The sequence below is a fragment of the Mytilus californianus genome, unplaced genomic scaffold (genome assembly GCF_021869535.1).
Source record: "Mytilus californianus isolate M0D057914Y unplaced genomic scaffold, xbMytCali1.0.p SCAF_3, whole genome shotgun sequence".
Classification (NCBI taxonomy): Eukaryota; Metazoa; Mollusca; class Bivalvia; order Mytilida; family Mytilidae; genus Mytilus; species Mytilus californianus.
Window position 1 is genome coordinate 128748211 of NW_026262679.1, and position 26870 is coordinate 128775080.

Here is a 26870-nt window from a genome sequence, read left to right on the forward strand (position 1 = left end):
CCATCAGATGTCATTGGGTTCCTGTCAATTAATATATACCTAACATCACTTTTTTATTCACAAGTTGACGTCATTATGAAAATTTAGCCAAATTTGAGGCTTCACTTAAGGTTTTTTTGTGAATCCTGAGTACCTTAATTAAGGTAGAAGATTTAAGACAATACTGACCAGCATGATGTGCTCTAGTTGCCATTAGTCTATTTTTATAAATAACTAGCTTTACTATGCTAATTCACCATTTTTATGCTTGGCCATTTGTTTCCAAATGTACTGTTTTCTTGTATTGATAGTATTTATTTTATTGCTGCAATTGATTGTATTGATAGTATTCATTTTATTGCTGCAATTGAGTGTAAACAATGGAGTCATTTAAAACCTTTTTTTCCGAGAAAAATCAATCAAAATATAATTTAGTCAAAACACGATTTTATGATGAGAAGCATTTTAAAAATTTCATAAATATTCATTTTTATTTTTTCCCTAATGTTAGTATTCCTGTCAGATGAGCATTAACCCCATATCCTATCTTCTAAAAGAAAAAATGAAAGATGTTTTTAGAACAATATTTATTTACAGTTTCAATGTTGACATGTATGTACACAAAGCGACAGCATAATAAATGAAAATAATGAATGATGTGTCCTTATGTTCTTAAAGTTAATGATTTTTAAATCTAAAAATAACCATTGCAGTTTTTACATTCATTTTTGATCATAAGTATCAAGTATTTATAGGTTTACTTGGTAAGAGAAATACAAAATTTGCTGGACTTTAGATAATCATATCATAATGTTGTTTGCTGGACTTTATATAATCATATCATGATGTTGTTAAAATAAAATAAAACAATGAAGTACAGTTTTCATCTTTTCCGCCGATCATCTCCTCTTCTTCCTCTGCAATAGAAAACAATATTCATTAATTAATTTGATATGATTCTCTGATTTGTAAAGCTCATTTCTAAAAAATAAAAAAAAGCGATTTTAATATTTGAATAGTTTTATAAATTTAAAATAGCTCACATTTTTAAATATTTTTTTTTTCAGCTGCAACAAGGATACTCAGTAATGAAATGTTTGTGTTGTAAATGGCAGATGTGTGTTGGTTTACTTTTTTATTACAATATGTGTTGAAACATTCCCCTATTCCATTCTCTATTCTATGGTTCATCAAAACAGTTTCACAGGCAACTATTATTGTTCTAGATCATTTGAGATGTGTACATGCACTCCTAAATAACATAAATAACAATTTTATGTTTCAAAGATATGCACTATGTCCCCATTAATATTCCTGAATGTAACTGATAGATAGTTCATAGTTACTCCGACTCATATATGTTGGAACTGTTTCATAGAAATATACATCAAAACCTAGGGATGGCATTTTGAATTTGACACTATAGGTAGGTGTGACAACACATTTAAAATTTATGCAAGTCTCTAAAATTGCATCTATAGGGGGTTACCTTATTATCAAAATACTTGCCCTGTGTACCACGCACGTTTTCATGGAACAGTGCTTAGTTTGACAAGTGTCATAGTTACTACCTAGCCTTAATATTGTGGACTAGGAATTCAGTCAGTTTAAAAAATTTAATAACTCAATAATTTTTAATGGTTTCATGATCACTGTAAGCTATACATGTGCTGTTTAATCTAATTTGCATTCTAATTTCCAGTGGTATCCACTAATCTCCAAATATTAAATCTGTTGATAGTTTTAAGTACAATTTCAATGCCAGGTACTGTGGATTCATTTATTTTCGTGGGTATCAATTTTCGTTGATAGAGAAAAAAAGACGTTTCGTGGTATACGTAAATTCGTGGATCGCTGATTACAAAAAAAAAAAAAAAAAAGTTTTGAATTGTCAAAATCCTCGCTTGGTCATTCTAGGTTAAAGTGTTCATTGAAAACTTCTATTACAATAATGGACAGAGACAACTAATTATTTGTTTGTTTTACAATTTATAAATTCTTGTCGGAATTTTAAAAGGCATTCAAAACTCTATGATTGAAAGCTCATTTCCCTAATCACGATATAATTAACAGTCATATAAGTAAAAGGTGTGAAAATAAATGTTCCTGTCATAAACAATATTACCTACGGGCAATATCCCCGTACTTAATCCGAGTGTTCTCCCCAGGATTTTTTATCACCAGTAAACCAAACTATGACACAGTAATTAACAACTTTCAGTTATTTTCCATGAACAGTTTTAATCAATTTCAAAAAGAAAATTATTACCGATATTCGATATATTTATTATTGATTTAATCAAAATACTTGCATCTTCTTTCAATAAAAACACGTGTTATGTTACAATGTTTATCACTAGTCAACACTATACTAGAACTGCATAACATAACCAGAAATAAACATCCGACTCCATACACATTTCTCGGGATTATTCTTCGTTGAATTCTTAAATTTGTGGTTCGCTGTGACCCACGAAACCCACGAAAATTGGTATACCACAAATAATAAAAACTGCTTCGCTGAGCGCAGCTGGATACGCCCGCAGAGGTCCAACCCTGAACAGTTGAGGCAAAAATGGACACAATATTCAAGCTTGATACAGGTCTGAATTTGGATTGTATCTGAATATTTGATATATTATAGGTTTCTGAATAAATGTAGTCAAAGAACTTGAAATTGGTTATATGAAAGATTTCTTGCTGTTGTGCAATAGACTGTGCTTTTGCGCAATACTTAGTAAATCGGTTGTCAGACTATAAACAAATAAAATCTTATAACTCAGAAATGTAAATTCGAAAAATTTATAAAAATCAAAAGGGAGCTTACAAAAATAGATACAAACAATTTACCAAAGTTTCATAAAAAATGCTGCAAGCATTTTTGAGTTATTGTCTGAAAACTGGAAACCCCCCTTTTTGTAAAGAATAAAACCCCATAAATAGGAAACGTATAGTCTGAAATTTATAAAAATCAAAAGGGAGCTCATGTCGATAGAAATAAACAATTCACCAAAGTTTCTTGCAAATTGGTGAAATTGTTTTTGAGTTATTGTCTGAAAACTGGAAAATCCCCCCTTTTTTAATGAATAAAACCCCAAAACTCGGAAACGGTACATCCAAAATTTATAAAAAACGAAAGGGAGCTCACGTCAATAGATATGAACAATTCACAAAAGTTTCATGCAAATTGGTGAAATTGTTTTTGAGTAATTGTCCGAAAACTGGAAAATCCCCCCTTTTTAATGAATAAAACCCCAAAACTCTGAAACGGTAAATGCGAAATTTATAAAAAACGAAAGGGAGCTCACCTCAATAGATATGAACAATTCCCCAAAGTTTCATGCAAATTGGTAAAATTGTTTTTGAGTTATTGTTCGAAAACTGGAAAATCCCCCTTTTTTAATGAATAAAAACCCAAAACTTGGAAATTGTAAATCTGAAATTTATAAAAAAAACAAGAGGCTCTCTAGTGCCTGAATCGCTCACCTCAGTTTTAGAGGAGAAGATTTTTAAATGTTAGCAAACTTCAGAGCTGATAGATCTTGACCAACTGAACAATTTTACCCCATGTCACATTTGCTCTAAAAGATTTAGTTTTTGAGATATAAGCCAAAAACTGCATTTGACCCTTATGTTCTATTTTTAGCCATGGCGGCCATGTTTGTCGTTTGATACAAACTTCCGATACACTTTATAAACAAGATACCCTAAGGAACATTTAGTTAAAGTTTGAAGGTAATTGGCCCAGTAGTTTCAGAGGAGAAGATTTTTAAATGTTAGCAAACTTGGCAATTATGGTCAAATTAACTTTTTTGTAGATCTTACTTTGCTGAACATTATTGCTGCTTACAGTTTATATATATCTATAATAATATTCAAAACAAGAAATGATTGTAACAGGATGCTGTTACGAAGTCTCCCAAACGAAGCTCCCATAATTCGTAATTCCCAGGGTCGCCTGACATTGGGCAACGTCCAGTGAAAATTGGTTTGGTCCAGTAAAGTTATATGCATTAGTGATGCCTGGGGACTAACCTTGTATATCATTCAAATCATCTTGGCATGACAAACCAGAATATATATGGTTTAGGGGTGGGGATCTCGACCATTTACAAGATACTAGAACATTGGGGGTGGGGAGGAACCCCTGGGGACTGGCCCTATACGTCATTCAAATGTTCATTACATGACGAACAGGAATATATATGGTTTAGGGGTGGGGATCTCAACCATTTACAAGATATTAGAACTTTCTCAAATGACAGGGGGTCGGGATGACCCCTGGGGACTAACCCTGTATATCATTCAAACCATCTTAGCATGACCAACCAGAATATATATGGTTTAGGGGTGGGGATCTTGACCACTTAGAAAATATTTGAACTTTCTTAAATGGCAGGGAGTGGGGGTGACCCCTGGGGACTAACCCTGTATAACATTTGATGTGCTTTATTATGACAAACCAGAATATATATGGTTTAGGGGTGGGGATCTCGACCATTTACAAGATATTAGAACTTTCTCAAATGGCAGGGGGTCGGGATGACCCCTGGGGACTAACGCTGTTTATCATTCAAACCATCTTCGCATGACAAACCAGAATATATATGGTTTAGGGGTGGGGATCTTGACCACTTACAAGGTATTAGAATTTTCTTAAATGGCAGGGGGTGGGGGTGACCCCTGGGGACTAAACTTGTATTTCATTTGATGTGCTTTATCATGACAAACCAGAATATATATGGTTTAGGGGTGGGGATCTCGACCATTTACAAGATATTAGAACTTTCTCAAATGGCAGGGGGTCGGGATGACCCCTGGGGACTAACCCTGTATATCATTCAAACCATCTTAGTATGACAAACCAGAATATATATGGTTTAGGGGTGGGGATCTTGACCACTTACAAGATATTAGAACTTTCTTAAATGGCAGGGTGGGGTGACCCCTGGGGACTAACCCTGTATATCATTCAAACCATCTTAGTATGACAAACCAGAATATATATGGTTTAGGGGTGGGGATCTTGACCACTTACAAGATATTAGAACTTTCTCAATAGGCAGGGGGTCGGGATGACCCCTGGGGACTAACCCTGTATATCATTCAAACCATCTTAGTATGACAAACCAGAATATATATGGTTTAGGGGTGGGGATCTCGACCATTTACAAGATATAAGAACTTTCTCAAATGGCAGGGGGTCGGGATGACCCCTGGGGAGTAACCCTGTATATCATTCAAAACATCCTAGCATGACAAACCAGAATATATATGGTTTAGGGGTGGGGATCTTGACCACTTAGAAGATATTAGAACTTTCTTAAATGGCAGGGGGTGGGGGTGACCCCTGGGGTCTAACCCTGTATTTCATTTGATGTGCTTTATCATGACAAACCAGAATATATATGGTTTAGGGGTGGGGATCTCAACCATTTACAAGATATAAGAACTTTCTCAAATGGCAGGGGGTCGAGATGACCCCTGGGGACTTACCCTGTATATCATTCAAACCATCTTAGCATGACAAACCAGAATATATATGGTTTAGGGGTGGGGATCTTGACCACTTAGAAGATATTAGAACTTTCTTAAATGGCAGGGAGTGGGGGTGACCCCTGTGGACTAACCCTGTATTTCATTTAATGAGCTTTATCATTTAGAACATTTTCAATTAAAAAGATTGTGTCTATCACAAACGGTTTTCAATTTATAATCATTTGAAAATTTTAAAAAATAAAATCCCATAGGGTTCTATAGTAAAACCCTCTTTTCTTTTTGCCCCTCAAAGTACCCCTTTATAAACCCCATTGCACAAACAAAACCCTGATTGCACCACTAGACATGTTAGTCTAACATATTGTGAAACCCTAAGTTAATCTGACAAGCGGTTTTGGAGAACAGGTGCGGACAAGTTCAAATTTAAAAGCGGCGGAAGAAGAATAATAATAATAATAACTGAGCAAAAACAATAAGTCTTCCCAAACTTCGTTTGGGAGACTTAATAATAACAAAAAACTGCAAAATTTTGTTAAAACTACCAATTCGGTGGCAGCAACCCAACAACGGGTTTCGATTCGTCTGAAAATTTCAGAGCTGATAGATCTTGACCAACTGACCAACAAAAACTGCATTTGACCCTTATGTTCTATTTTAAGCCATGGCGGCCATGTTTGTCTTTTGATACAAACTTCCGATACAATTTATAAACAAGATACCCTAAGGAACATTTAGATAAAGTTTGAAGGTAATTGGCCCAGTAGTTTCAGAGGAGAAGATTTTTAAATGTTAGCAAACTTGATGAACAAATTGTGTAAAATTGTCTTTAAAGGGCAATAACTCCTTTAGGGGTCAATTGACAATTATGGTCATATTAACTTTTTTGTAGATCTTACTTTGCTGAACATTATTGCTGCTTACAGTTTATATATATCTATAATAATATTCAAAATAATAACAAACTAGAGGCTCTCAATAGCCTGTGTCGCTCACCTGTATATACTGATGCTTTGAAAATCATGTAAAATAAGGTTAAAATCATAATTAATAGTATTAGATATTAGATATTATAATGATATCTAAGATAATAACAAAAAACTGCAAAATTTTTGTAAAATTACTAACTCAGGGGCAGCAACCCAACAACGGGTTGTCGGATTCGTCTGAAAATTTCAAGGCAGATAAATCTAAATCTATTGAACATTTTTGCCAACTGTCAGATTTGCTCTAAATGCTTTAGTTTCAGAGATATAAACCAAAAACTGCATTTAACCCCTATGTTCTATTTTTAACCAAGTCGGCCATGATGGTTGGAAGGCGGGGTCATCAGACAAATTTTTTAAACTAGATACCCTAATAATGATTATGGCCAAGTATGCTTAAATTTGTCTCAGTAGTTTCAGATAAGAAGATTTTTGTAAAAGATTACAAAAATTTACAAACAATTGTTAAAAATTGACTATAAAGGGCAATAACTCCTAAAGGGGTCGACTGACAATTTTGGTCATGACAACTTATTTGTAGATCTTACTTTGCTGAACATTATTGCTGTTTACAGTTTATCTCTATCTATAATAATATTCAAGATAATAACCACAAGAGTGCACACACTGAAATGTCTCGCCTTCTTTACTAATCATTGATATTATGTTGATAGTCCTAAATATATAAAGCTTTATTACAACTGTCACATAAACTTAACATTAACCAAGTAAACTAAACATTGACCAATGAACCATGAAAATGAGGTCAAGGTCAGATGAACCATGCTAGGCAGGCATGTACAGCTAACAATTCTTCCATACAACAAATATAGTTGACCTATTGCTTATAGTTTAAGAAAAACAGACCAAAACACAAAAACTTAACACTGAGCAATGAACCTTGAAAATGAGGTAAAGGTCAAATAAAACCTGCATGACTGCCAAATAGATCATAAAATATTTCCATACACCAAATATAGTTGAACTATTGCATATAGTATTAGAAAAACAGACCAAAATTCAAAAAACTCAACTTTGACCACTGAACCATGAAAATGAGGTGAAGGACAGATGACACCTGCCCACTAGACATGTACACCTTACAATCATTCCATACACCAAATATAGTAGACCTATGGCATACAGTATAAGAAAAACAGACCAAAACACAAAAACTTAACTATAACCACTGAACCATGAAAATGAGGTCAAGGTCAGATGACACCTGCCAGTTGGACATGTACACCTTACAGTCCTTCCATACACCAAATTTACTAGACCTATTGCTTATAGTATCTGAGATATGGACTTGACCACCAAAATTTAACCTTGTTCATTGATCCATGAAATGAGGTCGAGGTCAAGTGAAAACTGTCTGACAGGCATGAGGACCTTGCAAGGTACGCACATACCAAATATAGTTGAACTATTGCATATAGTATTAGAAAAAAAGACCAAAACTCAAAAACTTAACTTTGACCACTGAACCATGAAAATGAGGTCAAGGTCAGATGACACCTGCCCGCTAGACATGTACACCTTACAATCATTCCATACACCAAATATAGTAGACCTATGGCATACAGTATAAGAAAAACAGACCAAAACACAAAAACTTAACTATAACCACTGAACCATGAAAATGAGGTCAAGGTCAGATGACACCTGCCAGATGGACATGTACACCTTACAGTCCTTCCATACACCGAATATACTAGACCTATTGCTTATAGTATCTGAGATATGGACTTTACCACCAAAACTTAACCTTGTTCACTGATCCATGAAACGAGGTCGAGGTCAAGTGAAAACTGTCTGACGGGCATGAGGACCTTGCAAGGTACGCACATACCAAATATAGTTATCCTATTACTTATAATAAGAGAGAATCTAACATTACAAAAAATCTTAACTTTTTTTTCAAGTAGTCACTGAACCATGAAAATGAGGTCAAGGACATTGGACATGTGACTGACGGAAACTTCGTAACATGAGGCATCCATATACAAAGTATGAAGCATCCAGACCTTCCACCTTCTAAAATATAAAGCTTTTAAGAAGTTAGCTAACGCCGCCACCGCCGTAGCCGCCGCCGGATCACTATCCCTATGTCAAGCTTTCTGCGACAAAAGTCGCAGGCTCGACAAAAAACTGCAAAATTTCCTTAAAATTACCAATTCAGGGGCAGCAACCCAACAACAGGTTGTCAGATTTGTCTGAAGATCTTGACCTGATAATCAGTTTTACCCTATGTCAGATTTACTCTAAATGCTTTGGTTTCAGAGATATAAGCCAAAATCTACATTTTACCCCTATGTTCTATTTTTAGCCATGGCGGCCATCTTGGTTGGTTGGCGGGGTCATCGGACACATTTTTTAAACTAGATACCCTAATGATGATTGTGGCCAGGTTTCGTTAAATTTGGCCCAGTGGTTTCAGAGGAGAAGATTTTTGTAAAAATCTAACGACGACGGACGATGACGACAACGACGGACGACGGACGCCAAGTGATGAGAAAAGCTCACCTTGTGAGCTAAAAACTGCAAAATTTTGTTAAAACTACCAATTCGGTGGCAGCAACCCAACAATGGGTTGTTTGATTCGTCTGAAAATTTCAGAGCTGATAGATCTTGACTAACTGAACAATTTTACCCCAAGTCAGATTTGCTCTAAAAGCTTTAGTTTTTGAGATATAAGCCAAAAACTGCATTTGACCCCTATGTTCTATTTTTAGCCATGGCGGCCATGTTTGACGATGGATCAAAACTTTGGATACAATTTATAAACTAGATACCCTAAGGAACATTTAGTTAAAGTTTGAAGGTATTTGGCCCAGTAGTTTCAGAGGAGAAGATTTTTGAAATAGTTTACGACGACGATGACGGACGCCAAGTGATGGCATAAGCTCACATGCGCCTCGGTGAGCTAACAAAAGGGAGCTCACGTCAATAGATATAAACAATTCACCAAAGTTTCATGCATATTGGTTAAAGCCTTTTTGAATAAATGTCCGACATGTTGACGACGGACGGACGGACAGATGGTCAGCGGTATACCATAATACATCCCGTAAACGGGCGTATAAAAATGAATCCAAAATAACATTATTGTTTTGTAAGTTTTTAGTTCCATACCTTTATTAATTATTAACTTTTTATGGGTTACTGTGGATTCATTATTATTCGTGGGATACCAATTTTGGGGGATTTCATCAGTATAGATGAACAATGAATTTAGATGTTCAACCAAGTACAAATTTTCAATAGGTTTGTATGCAGACTTTGGCAATTCTAAGTAAACCGTATTAAAAATTGAGTTTACCTGGTCGTAACACAGAACAGCCAATTTTGTGTATCTATGCGTCTGCGCTAAAAGTAGATATACTGTGATTATACTGGTTGTCGATATATAGGTCGTCATATTAAAATGTGTCATGTTTTACTTACTTGTGTTTTCTGGGACCTCTGACAAAACACCAATCAACGTTAATTTTTTGTTCAAAGAAATCTGATCCATTCAATGCATCCATGGCAGCTTGTGCTTCTTTAAAGGTTTCATATTCAATTAAAGCATAACCCTGAAAACATATATTACATTATAAAGTGAACCATTTACTTTAATAAACAAATTCCCCCATTATGCTGGACACACTTTACTTAAGATATCTACCTTATACATTATCATACATTTTAATTTGTAATATGTCATATTATAGATTTGTCATTTTGATCTCTGATATTTTTAATTTTTCGTATGTGAAATTAATTTAGCTGGAACAGCCCTAGCAAATAAGGCCAATAATTTCAGCTGGAACAAAATGTAGGTCATTGATTACTTGATTGTTGGTGACCGACACTTTGATCACTCACGGGTTTATCATTGTGGCTAGTTCTTTTATTAGTGGAGTAAGCCAGTAATGCACACATAGAAGGATTTCAATATACTTAAATCATGTTAATGCCATTCTTAAACTACAAAGAATGTGTAAAATAGATATTGAGAATTACTATTTTGATGCTTACAACTGTTTTGTATTTGTTTGTATTTGGTGCACAGTGAAACTTTTCAAAAGATCTTTAAAATATGACACTTCTTCTTTTGGTTTCCACATTCCTTTTTCATTTTAATATATCTTTATTTATGTATGTGCATGTTCATGTTCTATTCAACAAATCAATATAAGTAGTGCTTGCCTTAAGGAAACCTGTTCTTCTGTCTAAATTAATGTGTAGATTTTTAATTTCACCATAATCTGCAAATTTATCATGGATATCATCTTCTTGTGCTTCTTCATGAACACCGGTAACAAACAGGATCCAGCCCTCTACAGCTGAAAGCAAAAATAACAACTAGAAATTGCTTGTATCAAATAAAAAATCTATTCCAGGATCCAGCCCTCTACAGCTGAAAAAGAAAATAATAACAAGAATATACTTGTATCAAATAAAAAATATATTTCAGAATTCTTAAATGTACATTTTCTTTAGCCTTATATTACTAAGGTTATTAGTATTTCAAAAGATGGTGCGTATGAATTTAGTTTTAAGGACTATGTAACAGACAATACATACATCTCTGTGGACCAGGACCACCATCAGAATCATCCACTTCCATTGCCTCATATTCTTCAACACCACTCCTGGTAGGTCCATCTAAACAACAATAAACAGGTATAAATTGTTTATAAAACTGATAAGGCAAATTAAAATAATGTGTGTTTTCCTATCTACACCAGTTTTGGGACCCCACCCTTGCTTTGTTTTGCTATTTGTAAGTAAGCACTGTTAAAGACATAACGGGTCCTCTGTATATTCAATATAATTTGTTTGGATAAAAATCTCTACCTACCTAGCCAATTTTTTTCAACAATGTAACAGAAACCATAATTATTATTTTATTTGGTTTAATATAACATATTAGGATTTAGAATTTTTCTTCATTTTGCCACAGGTAATTTAAAAAATATGATTTTTTTTATACAAGCTTCAGGTAAATGTAAAACAAAATGGCTAAAAACAGAATTCAAGTTTAACAACATACAATGTTTCATGGTTATATATCATTAATATGGTATTTACCAAAATGTCTTGGCTTTTTTGCATCATTATGTTTATGAGAGAGAAGGAATTAGTAAATCAAAAGTTAAATGTTTGTTATTTACACCTTTAAATTACAATCTATCATTGTCATTTTTATCTTTTGAAATAAAATAGTAACAGAAGAAAGTACAATAAATTTAAGTTCAGAAAAAGAACTTCTCTATATAAAACTGGTAAAATATACAGTTAAAATCCCCGTCCTGTCTGTGAAACATTCCAAAAAGAAAGAGTCTGGGGTTTTATATGTGGAATTCTGCTTGAATAAAACTGTTTACCTCTGAGTTTCTGTTCACTAGAACAACGATGAACATTATTTTTTTCTTAAATATGTGCATCAGATCCAAATGGATTTCTTCCATCAACATCACAAACTACTTTACACTGAAATCTATTTACCATGGTTCACAAATCTGTACTGTTTAAGTTATATATTATAAAGTACCTGAACCAAATCCCCTTCCTTTTCTTCTTTTTGCTTTTTCTTTCAGTTTCTGCAAGCCCTCTAAAACAAATATAACAATATTAATTATAAGTAATTGGAAAGAAAGAGATGAGCTTATCATTAGTTATGTTTAATTAATTTTTTATTAACATGTATCAATAATAGTGTTTCACTTGATCTTAAATATACATTAGCAAAACATAACATAGTAAAACAGTACACACTGAGTGAAATAAACCCACTGATTATGCAATTGACTGATTTTGAGGCAAAAAAAATGTAAATGTGTTTACAGGCACACCCTAAACATGTTATTTATAAATATTGCAAGATTTAAATGTAGTATTCTTGTCATGATAGTTTTGTGCTGACAAACTTTCCAACAAACACCTACATATTTTGTTTACATATAGGAAATTTGTCCAAAGAAACGTAGTTAAATTTTCACACAAAAAATGTTCGGTGATGGAAAAGTGACTATGAATACGGTAAATTCAGAAATTAATGCATTCATTTATAATTGCAAATCTTTAACTAACCACTGGTCAAAATGCGAAATCTAATTAATGCAATTTCAAAAAGTTTATGAATGAAAATCACAACTGACATGACTGAAATAATGAATTCAAGTTTTAATTATTGCAAACCTGATGCTATCACATTTTTGACATTAATTAAAACATCTGAATTTATCGTATGTAAAAAAAAATTGTAACGATTTACATTACACATGTGCAGATAATCCTTTTTGGGTTTTTCTGTGTCTGGGTGAATTTCTGATTTGGCTGCCAGAAAATTGCTCCAGACACAGAATCCAAAAAGGGATTTCTAAGAGTTCATTAAGTGGTATATCAAATAAATGAAATGTAAACTGAAAAAAACATGTATCATGCCTAAAAATGTGTAAACTAAAAAGAATAAAATATTGTAGACAATGGTATATGATATACATGTATAATATAAATCTTTACCATGTTTATTAAGATCTTATACACCAATCTTGAGTTGTTTTTTTTGTGTATGAGTTACACCGGTTGACCAGAGGTCAATCGGTGTAAACGTCATCGAACAATCGTTCTTAATGTCAGTGTGAAGTAATGACATAAGCATTGTGACACAAGAAATTTATGGGAAAGTGCACGAATATAAAAGTATTCGATATACACCAAATTTCACTGCACCAAATGCCCATTTTGACAATTATTGAAATCATGTCCCTTGCAGATGCTTGAGGCTAGAATGTTTGACAACACAAATCTTATTCAAACTTCAAACAGCTGATACAACCAAAACGGACTGAAGGTATAACTAAACCAGTAAAACATAATTTTATTTTTAACATTCTGTTTATCATGAATAAAGTGATTTGGTACCAGGTGGATTAAAGTAATTAATGTCTGAAACATTTAACAAAATACATTTATTTTTCAGCACTCTGCTACTTAAACTACAAGTGTCTTACGGTCTCCTTCTTCGTCAACTTCGAACTCTTCGCCGGTCCCTTCTTGAAGATCCAAAACATCCGCCATTTTCACAAGAACACGCGAAAAGAAATGTTTCTTTGGTTTTTTCTGTACCCTTTAAGTAAAACCCTGAAACACTTCGAAGAAGAGATTGCAAGGAAATCTAACGCCAAAAATAAAAAAAATCAAGGGAGGTTACTTGATCAAAATTTTGAAAATCAGCTTTGCGTTTGAAAAAAAATATTTGTTACGCCCGTTTGTAAGCACATATTTGACATTGACAAAAAAAAATGTGTTCTCCTTGTGTTCCATTTCTCACCATGAGCTTTTTCCTAAGTTGCGATTGATATATTGTTTGCAAAGATTTATCAACTCATCTATTTATATACTTAACAACATTGCAACAATGGAAGCATATGAACAAAGAAAGCTTGATGTTGCTAAACCAGCTAGTACAGACATACTGTCTTTAAATAATAAGGTTTATTGTCTTTAAACTTATATTCTGCTTTCATATACTGCCCACATTCAACATTTTGATTGTTCTAGCAAGTTTTTGGCAATATTGATCTTGACAATAAAAAAAAGCGATTGATAGAAAACTTTATTTTCAAGTGAGCTTTTTACAGAAACAAATATACCAAAGCATAAATTATGTACATATATCTGTAAGCCTCAAATCTGTGGCCTATTTTATATTGTGTCATAGACGTTTCAAATTTATATCCATTCTTTCCTCAAATCTGTGTCCTTTTCATCAAACATATTGATATCAGAATCGACAAGACACAGTTCTGCCAACTTTTAATAATGCAAATATGCGTGAGATTTGGCCAAAATCGTAAAGATCAAAGAGAAAAAACAATTGATCAAAGGAAAATGCCGCCAAATAAGCATGAAAATGCGTGAGACTTGGCAGCCCTGCAAGACGTCATCAGGATTGATTGTGGAGCAGGGAACTATCGTAGATGAGGAATACATGTACATTATATCAAGCAAGAGGAAAAAAGGTATTTCCAAGGATCCAAATCCTGAAGCTATCTGCAAATATGCTGCATATTATACAAATTGTAAATGCAAAAGAAGAACACCCAAACAAGTTAGAGGACATAAATTTGAGGCCAAAATTTTTACACGGACATAGATTTGCAAATGATGTAGCAATTGGACATAGATTTGAGAAAAGAGCACGAATATGAGGCTGTACACAGATTTCAGGCTTACATAAATAAGGCCAAAATTAAAATTAAGTTTGTTTCCCCTTACCCGAACGACCCTCTAAAAATCTGACGACTGAAATAATTTTTTTCGAAAATTACGTTGTTGTATTTTTTTTTTGTCGTTTCGCTCAAAAGTTCGTTTTTTAATTTCGTTTCCTTGAATGGTCCGTATTTTCAACATTCCGCGAAATCATTGTCGCCCGTGTGTTTGCAGCAAAGGGTAAACAACGTATGCAAGGATACTGAAATTGGAATGGAATAATGTTTTAAATAAATGCATCCGAGCAGTCGTAACTACTCTTCCATTCTAGCTACGCCTCCAATAACAAAATGCGTAGCGAGAATGGCCGAGTAGTTACGATTGCGCATCCGAGCTCACCCTTGAGCTTAAATGTTAGGCCTGGTGTTTCTGCCATGTTTGTGGTAAATCCCTGAGTTCGCCTTCATCAGTGGTCTACTCAATAAGTTGTATATTGGCGTGCTATTTATCAGAGTTCGCGAAAACTTATTTTGACCCGTCGGTCATGGGACCGACAAAGCATGATTATTTGTCAGTCCTACAAAATTTTAGCCAGTCCTACAAAATCTCTCAATTTTATCCTGAAAAAAAATTGATAACATATTTTATCGAAAAATAACTTTATTAATATTAGTTTTATTCTTCGCACCCACAGGCAAATTAACAATGAAAGACCAGTTCAGGTCTTCTGATTGTTCTTATTTAAAGTCATCTTCACTATCCATTTCATCATCTGAATCACTTTCTCCGCTGTTACAGTATTTGTTTGCTCCATTGTAGGGTTCAATCGCCGATTGTTTGCCAGGGATGGCTCTATGGACAAATTAAGTAGGCCACGTGTAGATCGCCGCTTTGGTTTGTTTATAATAAATCCGTAAACCAGTACCGGAAATTGGCAGCGGATACATCTGATAACCGATGTAAACACTTATTGGAAACAGTTGCGGTACATCTAATAACCGATGTAAAAAAGTGCCGAAATATGCACTACAACGGCCGTTTTTACATCGGTCATTGGGACCGGCACTAGCCTTCAAAATACTGGTCCGAGCCTCATTTTGACCGACAGGACCGACCATTTTCGTGAACTCTGATTTATGCTATTTTGTTTCATTTCGTATGTGATATTGGACCATACACTAGTTGTCTTTGGATAAAATAGTAGTTGATTTTTTTTTAGCTCAGTATCATATTGTGTTGTGAAAAGTCGAGATGACCATACCAGCTAATGCTTTGATAAAAGTTCTAGTAAGTTCTTATGTCTGTTATAAGCTATAATGGGCTGATGATTAAATATGGTCACACATTCAGGGTTTTGTGAAATAAGATGCCAGTGTTTCATTATTATATTTTTAGTTTCTGTATAGATGGGTTGAATTTTGTTAACATTACTAGCGGTTGCTCCCGTTTCGCTGGGTGATGTGTTAGCATGTTTTCCCTTTCTGTATTTTGTGTTTGATAAAAAAAATCGTTGATTTCAGATATTTGATATCCTCGTTTGAGCTTCTTACTGTTTTTTTAAGATCAGTTTTGCTGCTTGTGTTTCTGAGATACCTCAATACTTCATCCTTGATAAATCCTTTCAATGAAAACACTTTTTGGGTGTGAGCTGTGTCTGTGCAGATATTGATATGTTTCAGTTGGTTTGATATTGGTTTTAATGTCTTGTATCATACTACGCCTTCGTTAAAGAATCTTTCTCCTTTGTATAATTATGACAGTGTCTAAGAATATTGTTTCATTACAGGAAAATTCGTAGGTGAACTTCAACTATCATTATCATTTTGTTTCTCTGTGTTGAAAGCGTTGTAAAATGTGTTCAAGAATTAACAAACATTGTAAGGTCTGCTAACTCAGCGAATGCTGATCCGCACATAGGCACGCCCAAGGTTTCATGGTAAAGTTTATTGATAAAAATAAATTCATAGTTTTCTAGAATAAGCCTTAATAGGCGTAGTCATACTCGCTTGGATCACAGTTTGTGGCTTCTAGTATTTCCTTAAATGAAAAACAAGCGTACATATTTTTTGCATCGAATGTTACGAGGTAGCAGTCTCGTTGGGGTTTTATATTTTCAATTGAATTAATAAAACTATAAGAAAAATATAGAACCGTGTCTCAATTTATATGTGGTCTACTCTAAGTCACAAAGACATTGATATTTACAAACATTTTCTAGTCTGAAATTGTAAGGTCTTCTAGTCATGCATAATACGTTATACAGTATGTTGTTTTAGTATCAATAAAGTTCAATTTGTTGTTTTCCTGTGTGTTAGATATATTTCAGGGATTTTCTCTAAAAAAAAAAAAAAAGCCTACCTACCTACCCACTTCCAAAATGGTGGGTAGGGTAAGGGGAAACAAAGATATTTTAAATTGCGGCCTTAAACATATAACATTTTTTTCCCTATAAATTATATAAACATAAGCAGTGGTGAGCTTTTTACTGTAAATTGAAACAAAGCATCATGCACATATTTAACATAAGGGAAAATTTGTTTTCCTTAATAAGTTAAGTTACTTATAACCCTATAAATCTTCCTTAATAATGATGATGATGTGACCCCAGCTGCATCACTGGACATACCATTCCAATTGTACTTATTCTATATGTTATATATATCTATTACAATATAGGTCTCATTATATTATACTGTGTAATGTATCGTGCTTGTTGCTTATATTGTGTATGTATTTACTATTATAATTGTTGCTTGTAAATGACCCCTTTGTGACCTTGATTGGAATAAAAAATATTTATTTTATTCAATTTTTATAATACCTCTTGGGATTTTGTGTCCAGCATGATTTTCTAAATAGGCCGCCTACTAAATTCCTTATCATATCCACAAAAAGCAGTCAGGAAAATTTGAACAAGTTACCAACATCAAAAACAAGTGCATTTTACATGGACAAAAATCATCCATACAAATTGAAATAGGAAAACACCGCAAATAATACACATCTTTTAGAATCCGTTAAAATATTAAAAATACGTAACTTTTAACCTAAGTAATAAAATTTATTTTTGGTTTTGTGGTTTTGCCAAAGTCTTCAAATAAACCTATGGAAATTTTTTTCTTCGTTGAACATTTAATTTAAATTTGTAGTTCAACTACGAGTAGAAATCAACAAAAAATGGTATCCAATAAATAATAATGAAACCACAGTAAATGGACGAAATGACCCTTTACCTTCATGTTCTCATTTATAAATACTTTGATTTTGTTCAAAGCCACTTTTCAATGAGGCAGTCACATTGATGGAAATTTAGACAACACTGTCAATTTTTTTATGTGATCAAATATTTTTTATTTTTTGTGGAGACACTTTGATTTTATTCTGTGAATTTGTAATTCAATTTAACATCTGAATGTGGAAAAATACCTGTTAGTATATTGTATGTTTTAACCAAAACAATTTATTTGTGTTTTTGATTTAATTTGACAGATTATTATGATGAGACCAGCTGTAAAGAAGGCTAAAGGTCAGACAGTACAAAAGATAATAAGGAGGGTAAAAAGTTTAAGGAATAAAAAGTAAGTTTTCACACAAAATCAGTTTATACCAACTCAAGAACAATAATGGATTGCCATACAATAATTATATTCATTATTTTTCTATTGTATTATAATTATGCATCATTCATTTAAAAGATAATGTTTGTTACAGCAATAACATTAGTTTGTTCAGCATGTTTAAATCATGAGAATTACTATCATTTTTCATAGATTATCAAAATGAGCATGTACACTGTCTTGTAGGTTTTTGAAAGGCTTTACAAGAGTCCTGCTCTATGTGAAATCAAGTAAACTTTTGATGCCTATAGGCTATAAAAATAGTAATTCATGTACACTGTAAATTATATAAAGTTATTGTAATTTTTGACTATTTAAAAAATTAACAAGTAAACCTCTCTTAGTAAAGACTGTTCAGAAGTTTTAACAATTTTTAACAACAGGATCAAAGTAATGACAAGAGAATCAACCAACAATCATTGACCATTTATAATTATGTCTTATGACATATTTATCTACTTCATAAATGTATTACATATATTAAAACAATTTTAGAGGCACAGAAGAAGAAAAAAATAAGGACAAAAGAAAGATTGAGAGACAGTTAGAAGTTATGTATGCCATCAAGGTACAATATACATATGTTTAATGTCACTAAGATTTCTGGATCAAGGATTTTTTTATGTGTATATATTTTCAATATTTGAATATATTAAATAAAAAGTATGATTGCCTTTGAGAACTAACCAAAAGGGTCCAAACGACGTGGATTTAAACAACTACGGTCTCTATACAGCCTACAACAAGGGAAAAACCCATACCCTTCAGACTGGTTTAAATGCCAGTTTGAACTGTTGCCATCTTGCTATCTGTTGTAATTCAGCCTGTTGTGTTTTTTCAGTTTATGTTTGAATATTATTTTTGGTGAAAATTCCATATGACTAATGTAAGTAATCATTGTGCTTTCTTAGACTGATAGAAAATGAAATTAGTATGTGCATTCTGTATATACTTAGCCAGTTTATACAAAAGTCAAATTTGTTGATTTATTTGTAGGACTTGAAACTTGACAAAGTTTCCAAATTTGCCATTGGATATGATTCAGTCCTTCAAGAAATAACTGAAAAGGTTGGTAAACATAAAAATTCTTGGCATTTTATTGCTTTTTGGAGGAGAGAATTAATTTCTCTCCCAGGTCAAAACTTAGTTACTACATCAAAGCTTGAATATTTTATTGTGTACATATTGGTGCTCTGTTTTGGTTTTAAAAAAAATGATTATCTTATGTTATACTCTTGCAAGGCTGTGGTACATTTGTATATTTCCAATTTTGATTATTATTTGAGATTTGCATATGGAAATTTATCCATCAACAAAATTGACTTTGTTAAGGGAAATCAAAATTAAATATACTTGATTGGGGGTAAAAGGTCAAACAAATTAATGTGATTATGAATATAGTATGATGCCAGTTTTATTGTAAGCACATGTAATGGGAATATCCTTCATCAGGTTCTCTTTGAGACCTAAAGATCACATGAAACATTTAAAAACTTTAGAAAAATAGCCCAAACCCAAGATTGAAACAGAACAATTAAAACCACCTAAACTTGGAGACCAATTTGCCTGGTAGTAATAAAGATATATATCAGTAGATTCTACCACATAACTCCCTTTGATTAGAATATTTGTCCACTTGAGATAGGGCATTTTTTATACGCCCATTTACAGGATGTATTTTGGTATACCGTTGTTGTTGTCAACACTTCAAACAATAAATCAAAAACGCTTTCAACAATTTTCATGAAACTGTGAGGAATTGTTGATATCTACTGATGTAAGCTCCCTTGATTTTTATAAATTTTAGATTTTACATTTCCAAGTTATGGGATTTTATTAATAAAAAAAAATGGGGTATTTTCCAGTTTTCTGACTATTACTCTATTAAAAATGCTTTGAGCAATTTTCATGAAACTTTGGTAAATTGTTGTTGAGCCTGCGAAATTATTTTTGTAAACGCGAGACATTGGCGGCGTCAACATTTAGGTTCAGTCTGTGGTTAAAGTTTTTTAAGACATCAATAACTTTGTCAAACCTACATGGAGTTTTATGAAATTTGGACAGAAGCTTGTTTATGACCAAAATACAGTATCCAGAGCAATATTTTGAAAATATTTATTTTCCATTTTTCCGTATTTTACTAATAAATGGACTTAGTTTTTTTGTACAGTTAACATTCAGATTTAGTCTGAGGTTAAATTTTCTGTCTTCAATAACTTTGTCAAACCTTCATGGAATTTTATGAAATTTGGACAGAAGCTTGATTATTACCAAAATACAGTATCCAGAGCAAAATTTTGAAAGTATTTAATTTCATTTTTCCGTATTTTACTGATAAATGGACTTAGTTTTTTTACAGTTAACAAGTAGATACAGTTTGGGGTTAAAGTTTATTACACATCAATTACTTTGTCAAACCTTCATAAGATTTTTATGAAATTTTGGCAGAAGCTTTTTAATGATTAAGAGATAATGTCTGAATCAAACTTTTGAAAATATATTTTTTTCATTTTTAGTATTTTTCTGATATATGAACTTTGTTTTTTTTACAGTTAACATTTACAGACAGTCTGGGATAAACATTTTTTGATAAATTTGTAAGCCTTCATGGAATATGTGAAACTTGGACAGAAGCTAATCTTCAAGACCAAGAATTAGCATTTAAAGAAAAAGTTTGATTTTTTTTTAACTACTGTATTTTACTGATAAATGTACTAACTTTTTAAGTCAACATTACACTTTTTCACTGACCAGCAATCGTAGAAGACACAGGGTTCAGAGGAACCCCTTACAAATTTTAATGCCCCCGCCGTAGTGGAGGGGGCATTAAGTTTAACTCTTGGACGTCTGTACGTCCCGAAATTGGTTTCCATTCTCTAACTCTAGTTTGCCTCAACCAAATGTTATGAAACTTATACACAAGGCTTATTACCACAAAACACAGATCAAGTTTGAATTTGGGTGGCGTCACTTTTACCTTTCTAGAGTTATGCCTCTTTACAAATGGAAAAATTGCTGAATTTTTCGTTTCCGTTCTCTAACTTAAGTTTGCCTCAACCAAATGTTATGAATCTTATACACAATGCTTATTACCACAAAACACAGATCAGGTTTGAATTTTGGTGGTGTCACTTTTACCGTTTTAGAGTTATGCCCCTTTACAAATGGTTCTCTAACTGAAGTTTGCCTCTACCAAATGTTATGAAACTTATACACAATGCATATTACCACAAAACTCAGATCAAGTATGAATTTGGGTAGCGTTTCTTTTAACGTTCTTGAGTTATGTCCCTATATAATGTTATATGCAAGTGGGGGCATCTTCTGTATCCCATGGACACATTCCCCATATTTTTATATTTATTGACATAAGTTCCCTTTTGAGTTTTTAAAATTTTCTGGTATTATGTTTTGAAGTATTGGGACTTTATTCATAAACAAGGAGGGATTTTCCAGTTTTCAGACAATAACTTAAAAATGCTTTGAGCATTTTTCGTGAAACTTTGGTGACTTGTTTATATCTATTGAAATAAGCTCCCTTTTGTTTTTTTTTCATAAACTTCTGATTTTAAATTGCAGAGTGATTGAACTTTATTCGTTGGAAATTTGTTGAAAACTGTCCATTTTTCACACTTTAGATGGTTATAGAATTTTATTCGTTCTAAAATACAAGCCACAAACTTAGTAAAACTTGAGGTAGCCTTAATAATTTTTTTTTTTAGGGAGGTGGGGGGTCTAATTAAGCAGTGCTCAGAGTATTAGGTCCGGGTACACAGTTATCGTCCTTTGATTTTCGTTGTCCACGAATATAGTCCCTAGTGTGGACAGTGTGTTACTTGTCGATTTTTTTTATACCCCTTCCAAATTTATTTCTCCATGTTTTATGACTCAAATAGTAAGTAGGGGGGTGAAATGGCACTGTAAAAAAAATTGGGTCATGAATTTTAAAGTAAAGTAGTGATTTGGTCCAGCTGAAAAATGTAAAAAATTAGCACTTCGGAAGCTGTCAAAAGATTTGAAGACCCCCTTAACATGAAATTGTCCATATTTTGAGTTAGAGCCGATGAAGTTTTCTATAATTTTGATATAATTTGTCCCAAAAGTAGTACAACACACTGTAAAAATATTATTGAGAAAGCGCAGGTGGGATTTTTTTAATTTTCATTTATTGTCTAAAAGAAATGCACTACGAAATAACTGTGTACTCGGACCATTTCTAGTTGATCAAATAAATTCATTTAAAGCATAAAGACAAGCTAAATGGGCGATGGGCGTACCACGTACCATGCGCTCATAGCGCAGCTCTTTATTATACTTTAAAATGGGAAGTTTACCAAGCATTTAAATGTATTAAAATTTCACTTTAGAGACTGGATAAGTATTGTTGTCAACAGAGTAAAGTGGTAGCATCTGTTTTTGTAATGAACTAATGATTATTGTCTAGTGCAATGTTCTGAATGAAAATGGTGTGAAATTTCACTTGAGAAATTAAAAAACTTTAAATTTATCAAATTGGTCAGAACCAGTTTAAATGCATACAGAATTATGTATATATAATAAAAAAAAATATGTACATTTTATTAGATTTGTAGCAATTATTCGTTTTGACTTTCTTGACAAATCCAATATGATGGTTGCTTCACATAAAATACTAACATTAGGTAAGACTTGAACTTATACTTACAGTCCGATGCCTCTGCAGAAATGAAAGCACTAGCTAGACTATCAGAACATACTGCAATGAAAGATGAAGTTGACAAATTTAGAAAGGACCATGATGACTGGAAGTCCTTATCAGAGTTTCTTCTTAACCACATTCCTAGGCGTTTTTACAAAAATAAATACAAGGAATCGAAATCTAAAATGGTAACAAATGTTAATGCAGGAAATGTTTTAGTAAAGACTTACTTGGAAAGTAAAATAGGAAAGGATTCAGAATTAACTGTAGAAGATAATAGTGGTGTTTCGGTAAATGCATCAGACATAAAACTGGTGAAAAAATCAACGGAAATCGAAAAAGTAAGTCCAGGACAGACAACTCAAGTTAAAGATGAAAGTCCACAAGAATTAACAAAAGTAATGCCAGAAATATCATGTATATTAACAAATGTTAATGAAGAAACCAAAAAATCAACGGAAATTGAAAAAGTTAGCCCACAAAAGACAAGTAAAGTTAGAGATAAAAGTCCAAAAAAATTTACAAAAATAATGGAAGAAAAACATAAATTAACAAATGTTAATGAAGAAAGTGATACAAGTGAGGTAACTGAAAAACAGACAAATGAAAAAGAGGACAGTAATTCAAATGGAGATAATGATTCTTTGATAGAAAGTGAAAATAATGAAATTTCTGATGGCCAAGACAATGCTGAAAGTGAAAGTAGAGAAGAAGATTATGACAATGCTGAAAATGAAAGTAGAGAAGAAGGTTCAGACAATGCTGAAAGTGAGATAAGTGAGGAAGATTCAGACGATGATGAACAGGTTGAAAGTGAGAATGAAGACCACACTAAAATTAAAGGTGAAATGGTAGTCAAGAAATTGAACATGGATGACCTAGTTAATAGCAAAGATGAAGATATCCCAGATTTTCTTATAGCCAATTCGAAGGAGGAAAACATTTCAAAAGTGAGAAAATCTAAAGATTCATTCTTTGAAAGAAGAGATAGTGATAATAGTGATGATGAAGTTTCAGACCGTAATCTATCTTCTACCCATAGTGACAGTGAATCAGATGACAATGACATGGGTGAAGATGAAAAGAGAGAAGCAAGTAGAAATGCTATTAGTAGTTCTTTTTTAGGTGCTTTAAATGAAGTGAAATTAAAACATAGACCTTTTGATGGAAGTGATGGACGACGATTTGGAGGTGGATGGGGACATTTTGACAGACGAAATGACAGCAGAGGAAGGGGGGGTTTTGACAGACGAAATGACAGTAGAAGAAGGGGGGGTTTTGACAGAGGAAATAACAGTAGAGGGAGGGGATATTTTGACAGACGAGATGACAGCAGAGGGAGGGGACAATACAGAGAATATGGTAGGGACAGAGGATTTGGAAATTCAGATAGATTTGATAATTATAGAGGGAGAGGAGGACAAGAACATTTTGAAAGACAAGGAAGAGGTAATTTCCGAGGAAAATTCAGTAATGTTCATCAGAATGCACCTAGAGATTTCCAGAGGTCAGACCATAGAGGTTTCCAGAGGTCAGACCATAGAGGAAGTTCATACAGACAAAACCAGTGAGTACATGATCATGATAACAATTTTATGTTTACAATTAATTTTTGTAAGTTAAACCACTGAAACTATACTTTATATAAAACAAAATAGGCTGCATCATTGGCAAACAAAGTCTCTCTGATATATAAGGCTCATCTATTTACTTTAATTGTTTGAATTGGTTTATTTATTTTCCGCACATTAAAACCAAACAGTCATGCAGCCATAAAACATTTCAATGTAAAATTATCATTTATTTCACACATAACGCTTGTTGAAAAGTGATTTTTTTAAAAACATTTTTACCAAAATTACTATGTTAGGGAGCGTATATTTACATCAGATCCAGGTCAAGGTAAATACTTATACAATTGTCAGATATATTACATTTTCTTTTCATAGTTTGAATAATCTCTCCTCATGCTTCTACAAAAAAATATGTGTACAAGAAATATTTTTTTACAACCCTTAATTAAATTCTCCAGTTTGGGAAGTCAAAAATTGCCTTAAACATTTTATTGTGGTTTGTGTTTTACTTCCCTACATTCCTACAACAATTTTAACTAAAATGACATTGTAGATTCAGTACTTCAGTACTGGCATGAAATTACTGATATTGTGTTGTTTGAACTTTACTGTTATAAAATTTTAGAAATCAATTCAAATTAAGGAATATATCTCCCTCATGCAAAGCACTGATTCTTTGTCCGATTTTGGCTATACTTTAGGTTCTTTTGGTTGATCAGCTCTTCAATGTTTGTATTTGGTTTTGGATTTTTAAATATTTTGGCCTCTAGCAACACTGAAGAGACATTTAGTATCGAAATGCGCATCTGGTGCAGTAAAATTGGTACCGTTTATATAATTAAATATACTTGTAATGCACAATTGGAAAATATGTATATTTTAGTTCTGAACTGGATGTGGAGACTTTTTGTAAAGAGCTTTTTTTCCTTTTTCTAAACAAATGACAGTTTGAAAATTACGGTAACAATGGTTATAGGCCTGGCACCAAAAACAATCTCAAACCCAAGACACAAATATAGTTCATCAAGAAAAAGAGAAAACTAATTTCAACTTCAAAATCTATCTTGCATTAATATTTTACAGGTCGAACATAAACAGAAATGTAAATTCCTACGCTGACAATAAAGGTAATTATGTTATGATGTCATTTTATTTTCGCGTTACAATCAAAGTACCGTAATTTTGTATTGGTTTGGGTCAGTTGTCATATGCTTACAATTATTACATATCCTTGCAATTTTTAGGGTTCTTTTGACAAATTATGTTAAAATTATTATTTCGTAAATAAAGATAAATAAGATATCATTCTTTAATATACTTTAGTTGATTTTAATTCATATAAATGTTAACCAATTTATTGCAATTGAACAATTCTATTTGATTGTTTGATTGTATTAAATGCTGTGTTAAAAATGTCAAGTGTTGAGTCCAACATCGCTCCGATGCGGATCAAGGATTTTGAAAAAGGGGGGCCCGGGGCCCCCAAACTAGGCAACTTTTGGAGTGGGACATGTAAAAAGTCTATGCATTAACCATATATGTAGCTCCATAAGGAGTAGGGGAGCAGGGTATCCTGCCCCCTCCCCACCTAAATCTGCCTCTGTTGCTTAGGTGGAAATCAGGTAATTCTAAAGTCACCTGACGCAAGCTTTCACCAGAACAATACTTAAATTCAATATCTTACAACTATTTAGATAGCTCTTGAAAGGAAAAATTTATATTGAACCAACAAGTTAAAAGAAATAGTTGCTACTTTTAAGTTCAGGGTAAAATAGATATCAGTCATATGAACTGGTTTCCTTATCCCTGTTGTTTTTATTGTGTAACATTGATTTACCAGTTAACATTTACATTATATTATGTTAGAGTGTTTCCTTATCCCCGTTGTTTTTATTGTGTAATATTGATTTACCAGTTAATATTTACGATATATTATGTTAGAGCTAAACTTGAAAATGAATATTTTTTTTCCAAGGTTCATCAACAAAGACAGAGGAGAAAATCCATCCTTCCTGGGAGGCTAGTAAGAAGAGAAAGGAACATTCAACGATCCAAGCTTTCCAAGGAAAGAAAATTAAATTTGACGATTAAACTCGAAAAATTTAAAGTTTTTTTTTAAGTGATCTTTCTTGACTTATCTGATTCACTTGGACAATGTGAGAAATTGTGCCTGTATGCCTGTTTTCCATTGAAAAAAAACTTTAATGCATTTTAATTTTTTTTATCAACTAAACGAAAAAAGTCAAACTTAGAAACATCGTTACTTAGATGGCCATTACTAAAATTAATAGTATTTGTTCTGAATTTAAATTCAATGACTCATTATATCTACCAG

The 26870-nt window shown here is 32.8% G+C and overlaps 2 protein-coding genes across 2 annotated transcripts; one reads left to right on the forward strand and one right to left on the reverse strand.

Annotated features, from left to right (window-relative positions):
• Nucleotides 1–551: 551 nt before the first annotated feature.
• Nucleotides 552–13632, reverse strand: LOC127736182 (RNA-binding protein 8A-like). Its single transcript, XM_052246759.1, has 6 exons — nt 13466–13632; nt 12004–12063; nt 11034–11114; nt 10656–10792; nt 9909–10039; nt 552–896 (listed from the first exon to the last, which is right to left on the reverse strand). Exons 1-6 carry the CDS (start codon nt 13530–13532, stop codon nt 863–865), a joined length of 510 nt encoding a protein of 169 aa, XP_052102719.1. The 5' UTR covers nt 13533–13632; the 3' UTR covers nt 552–862.
• A 93-nt stretch (nt 13633–13725) lies between these two features.
• Nucleotides 13726–26830, forward strand: LOC127733764 (protein starmaker-like; the record flags this gene model as incomplete). Its single annotated transcript, XM_052243077.1, has 7 exons — nt 13726–13947; nt 18156–18244; nt 18779–18851; nt 19280–19351; nt 22970–24528; nt 25619–25662; nt 26511–26830. Coding segments are annotated over 7 exons (2175 nt in total), but the record flags the coding sequence as incomplete, so codon positions are not given.
• Nucleotides 26831–26870: the final 40 nt, after the last annotated feature.

What these genes read in the sequence shown, in the direction of transcription:
- LOC127736182 (XM_052246759.1), bottom strand. Translation starts at nt 13,532, where the DNA reads ATGGCGGATGTTTTGGATCTTCAAGAAGGGACCGGCGAAGAGTTCGAA. An exon ending in AGGAAGGGGATTTGGTTCAG is followed by an intron (nt 11,115 to 12,003) that starts GTACTTTATAAT and finishes ATTGTTGTTTAG; the next exon opens with ATGGACCTACCAGGAGTGGT. An exon ending in AGAGGTCCCAGAAAACACAA is followed by an intron (nt 897 to 9,908) that starts GTAAGTAAAACA and finishes TTTCTATTGCAG; the next exon opens with AGGAAGAAGAGGAGATGATC.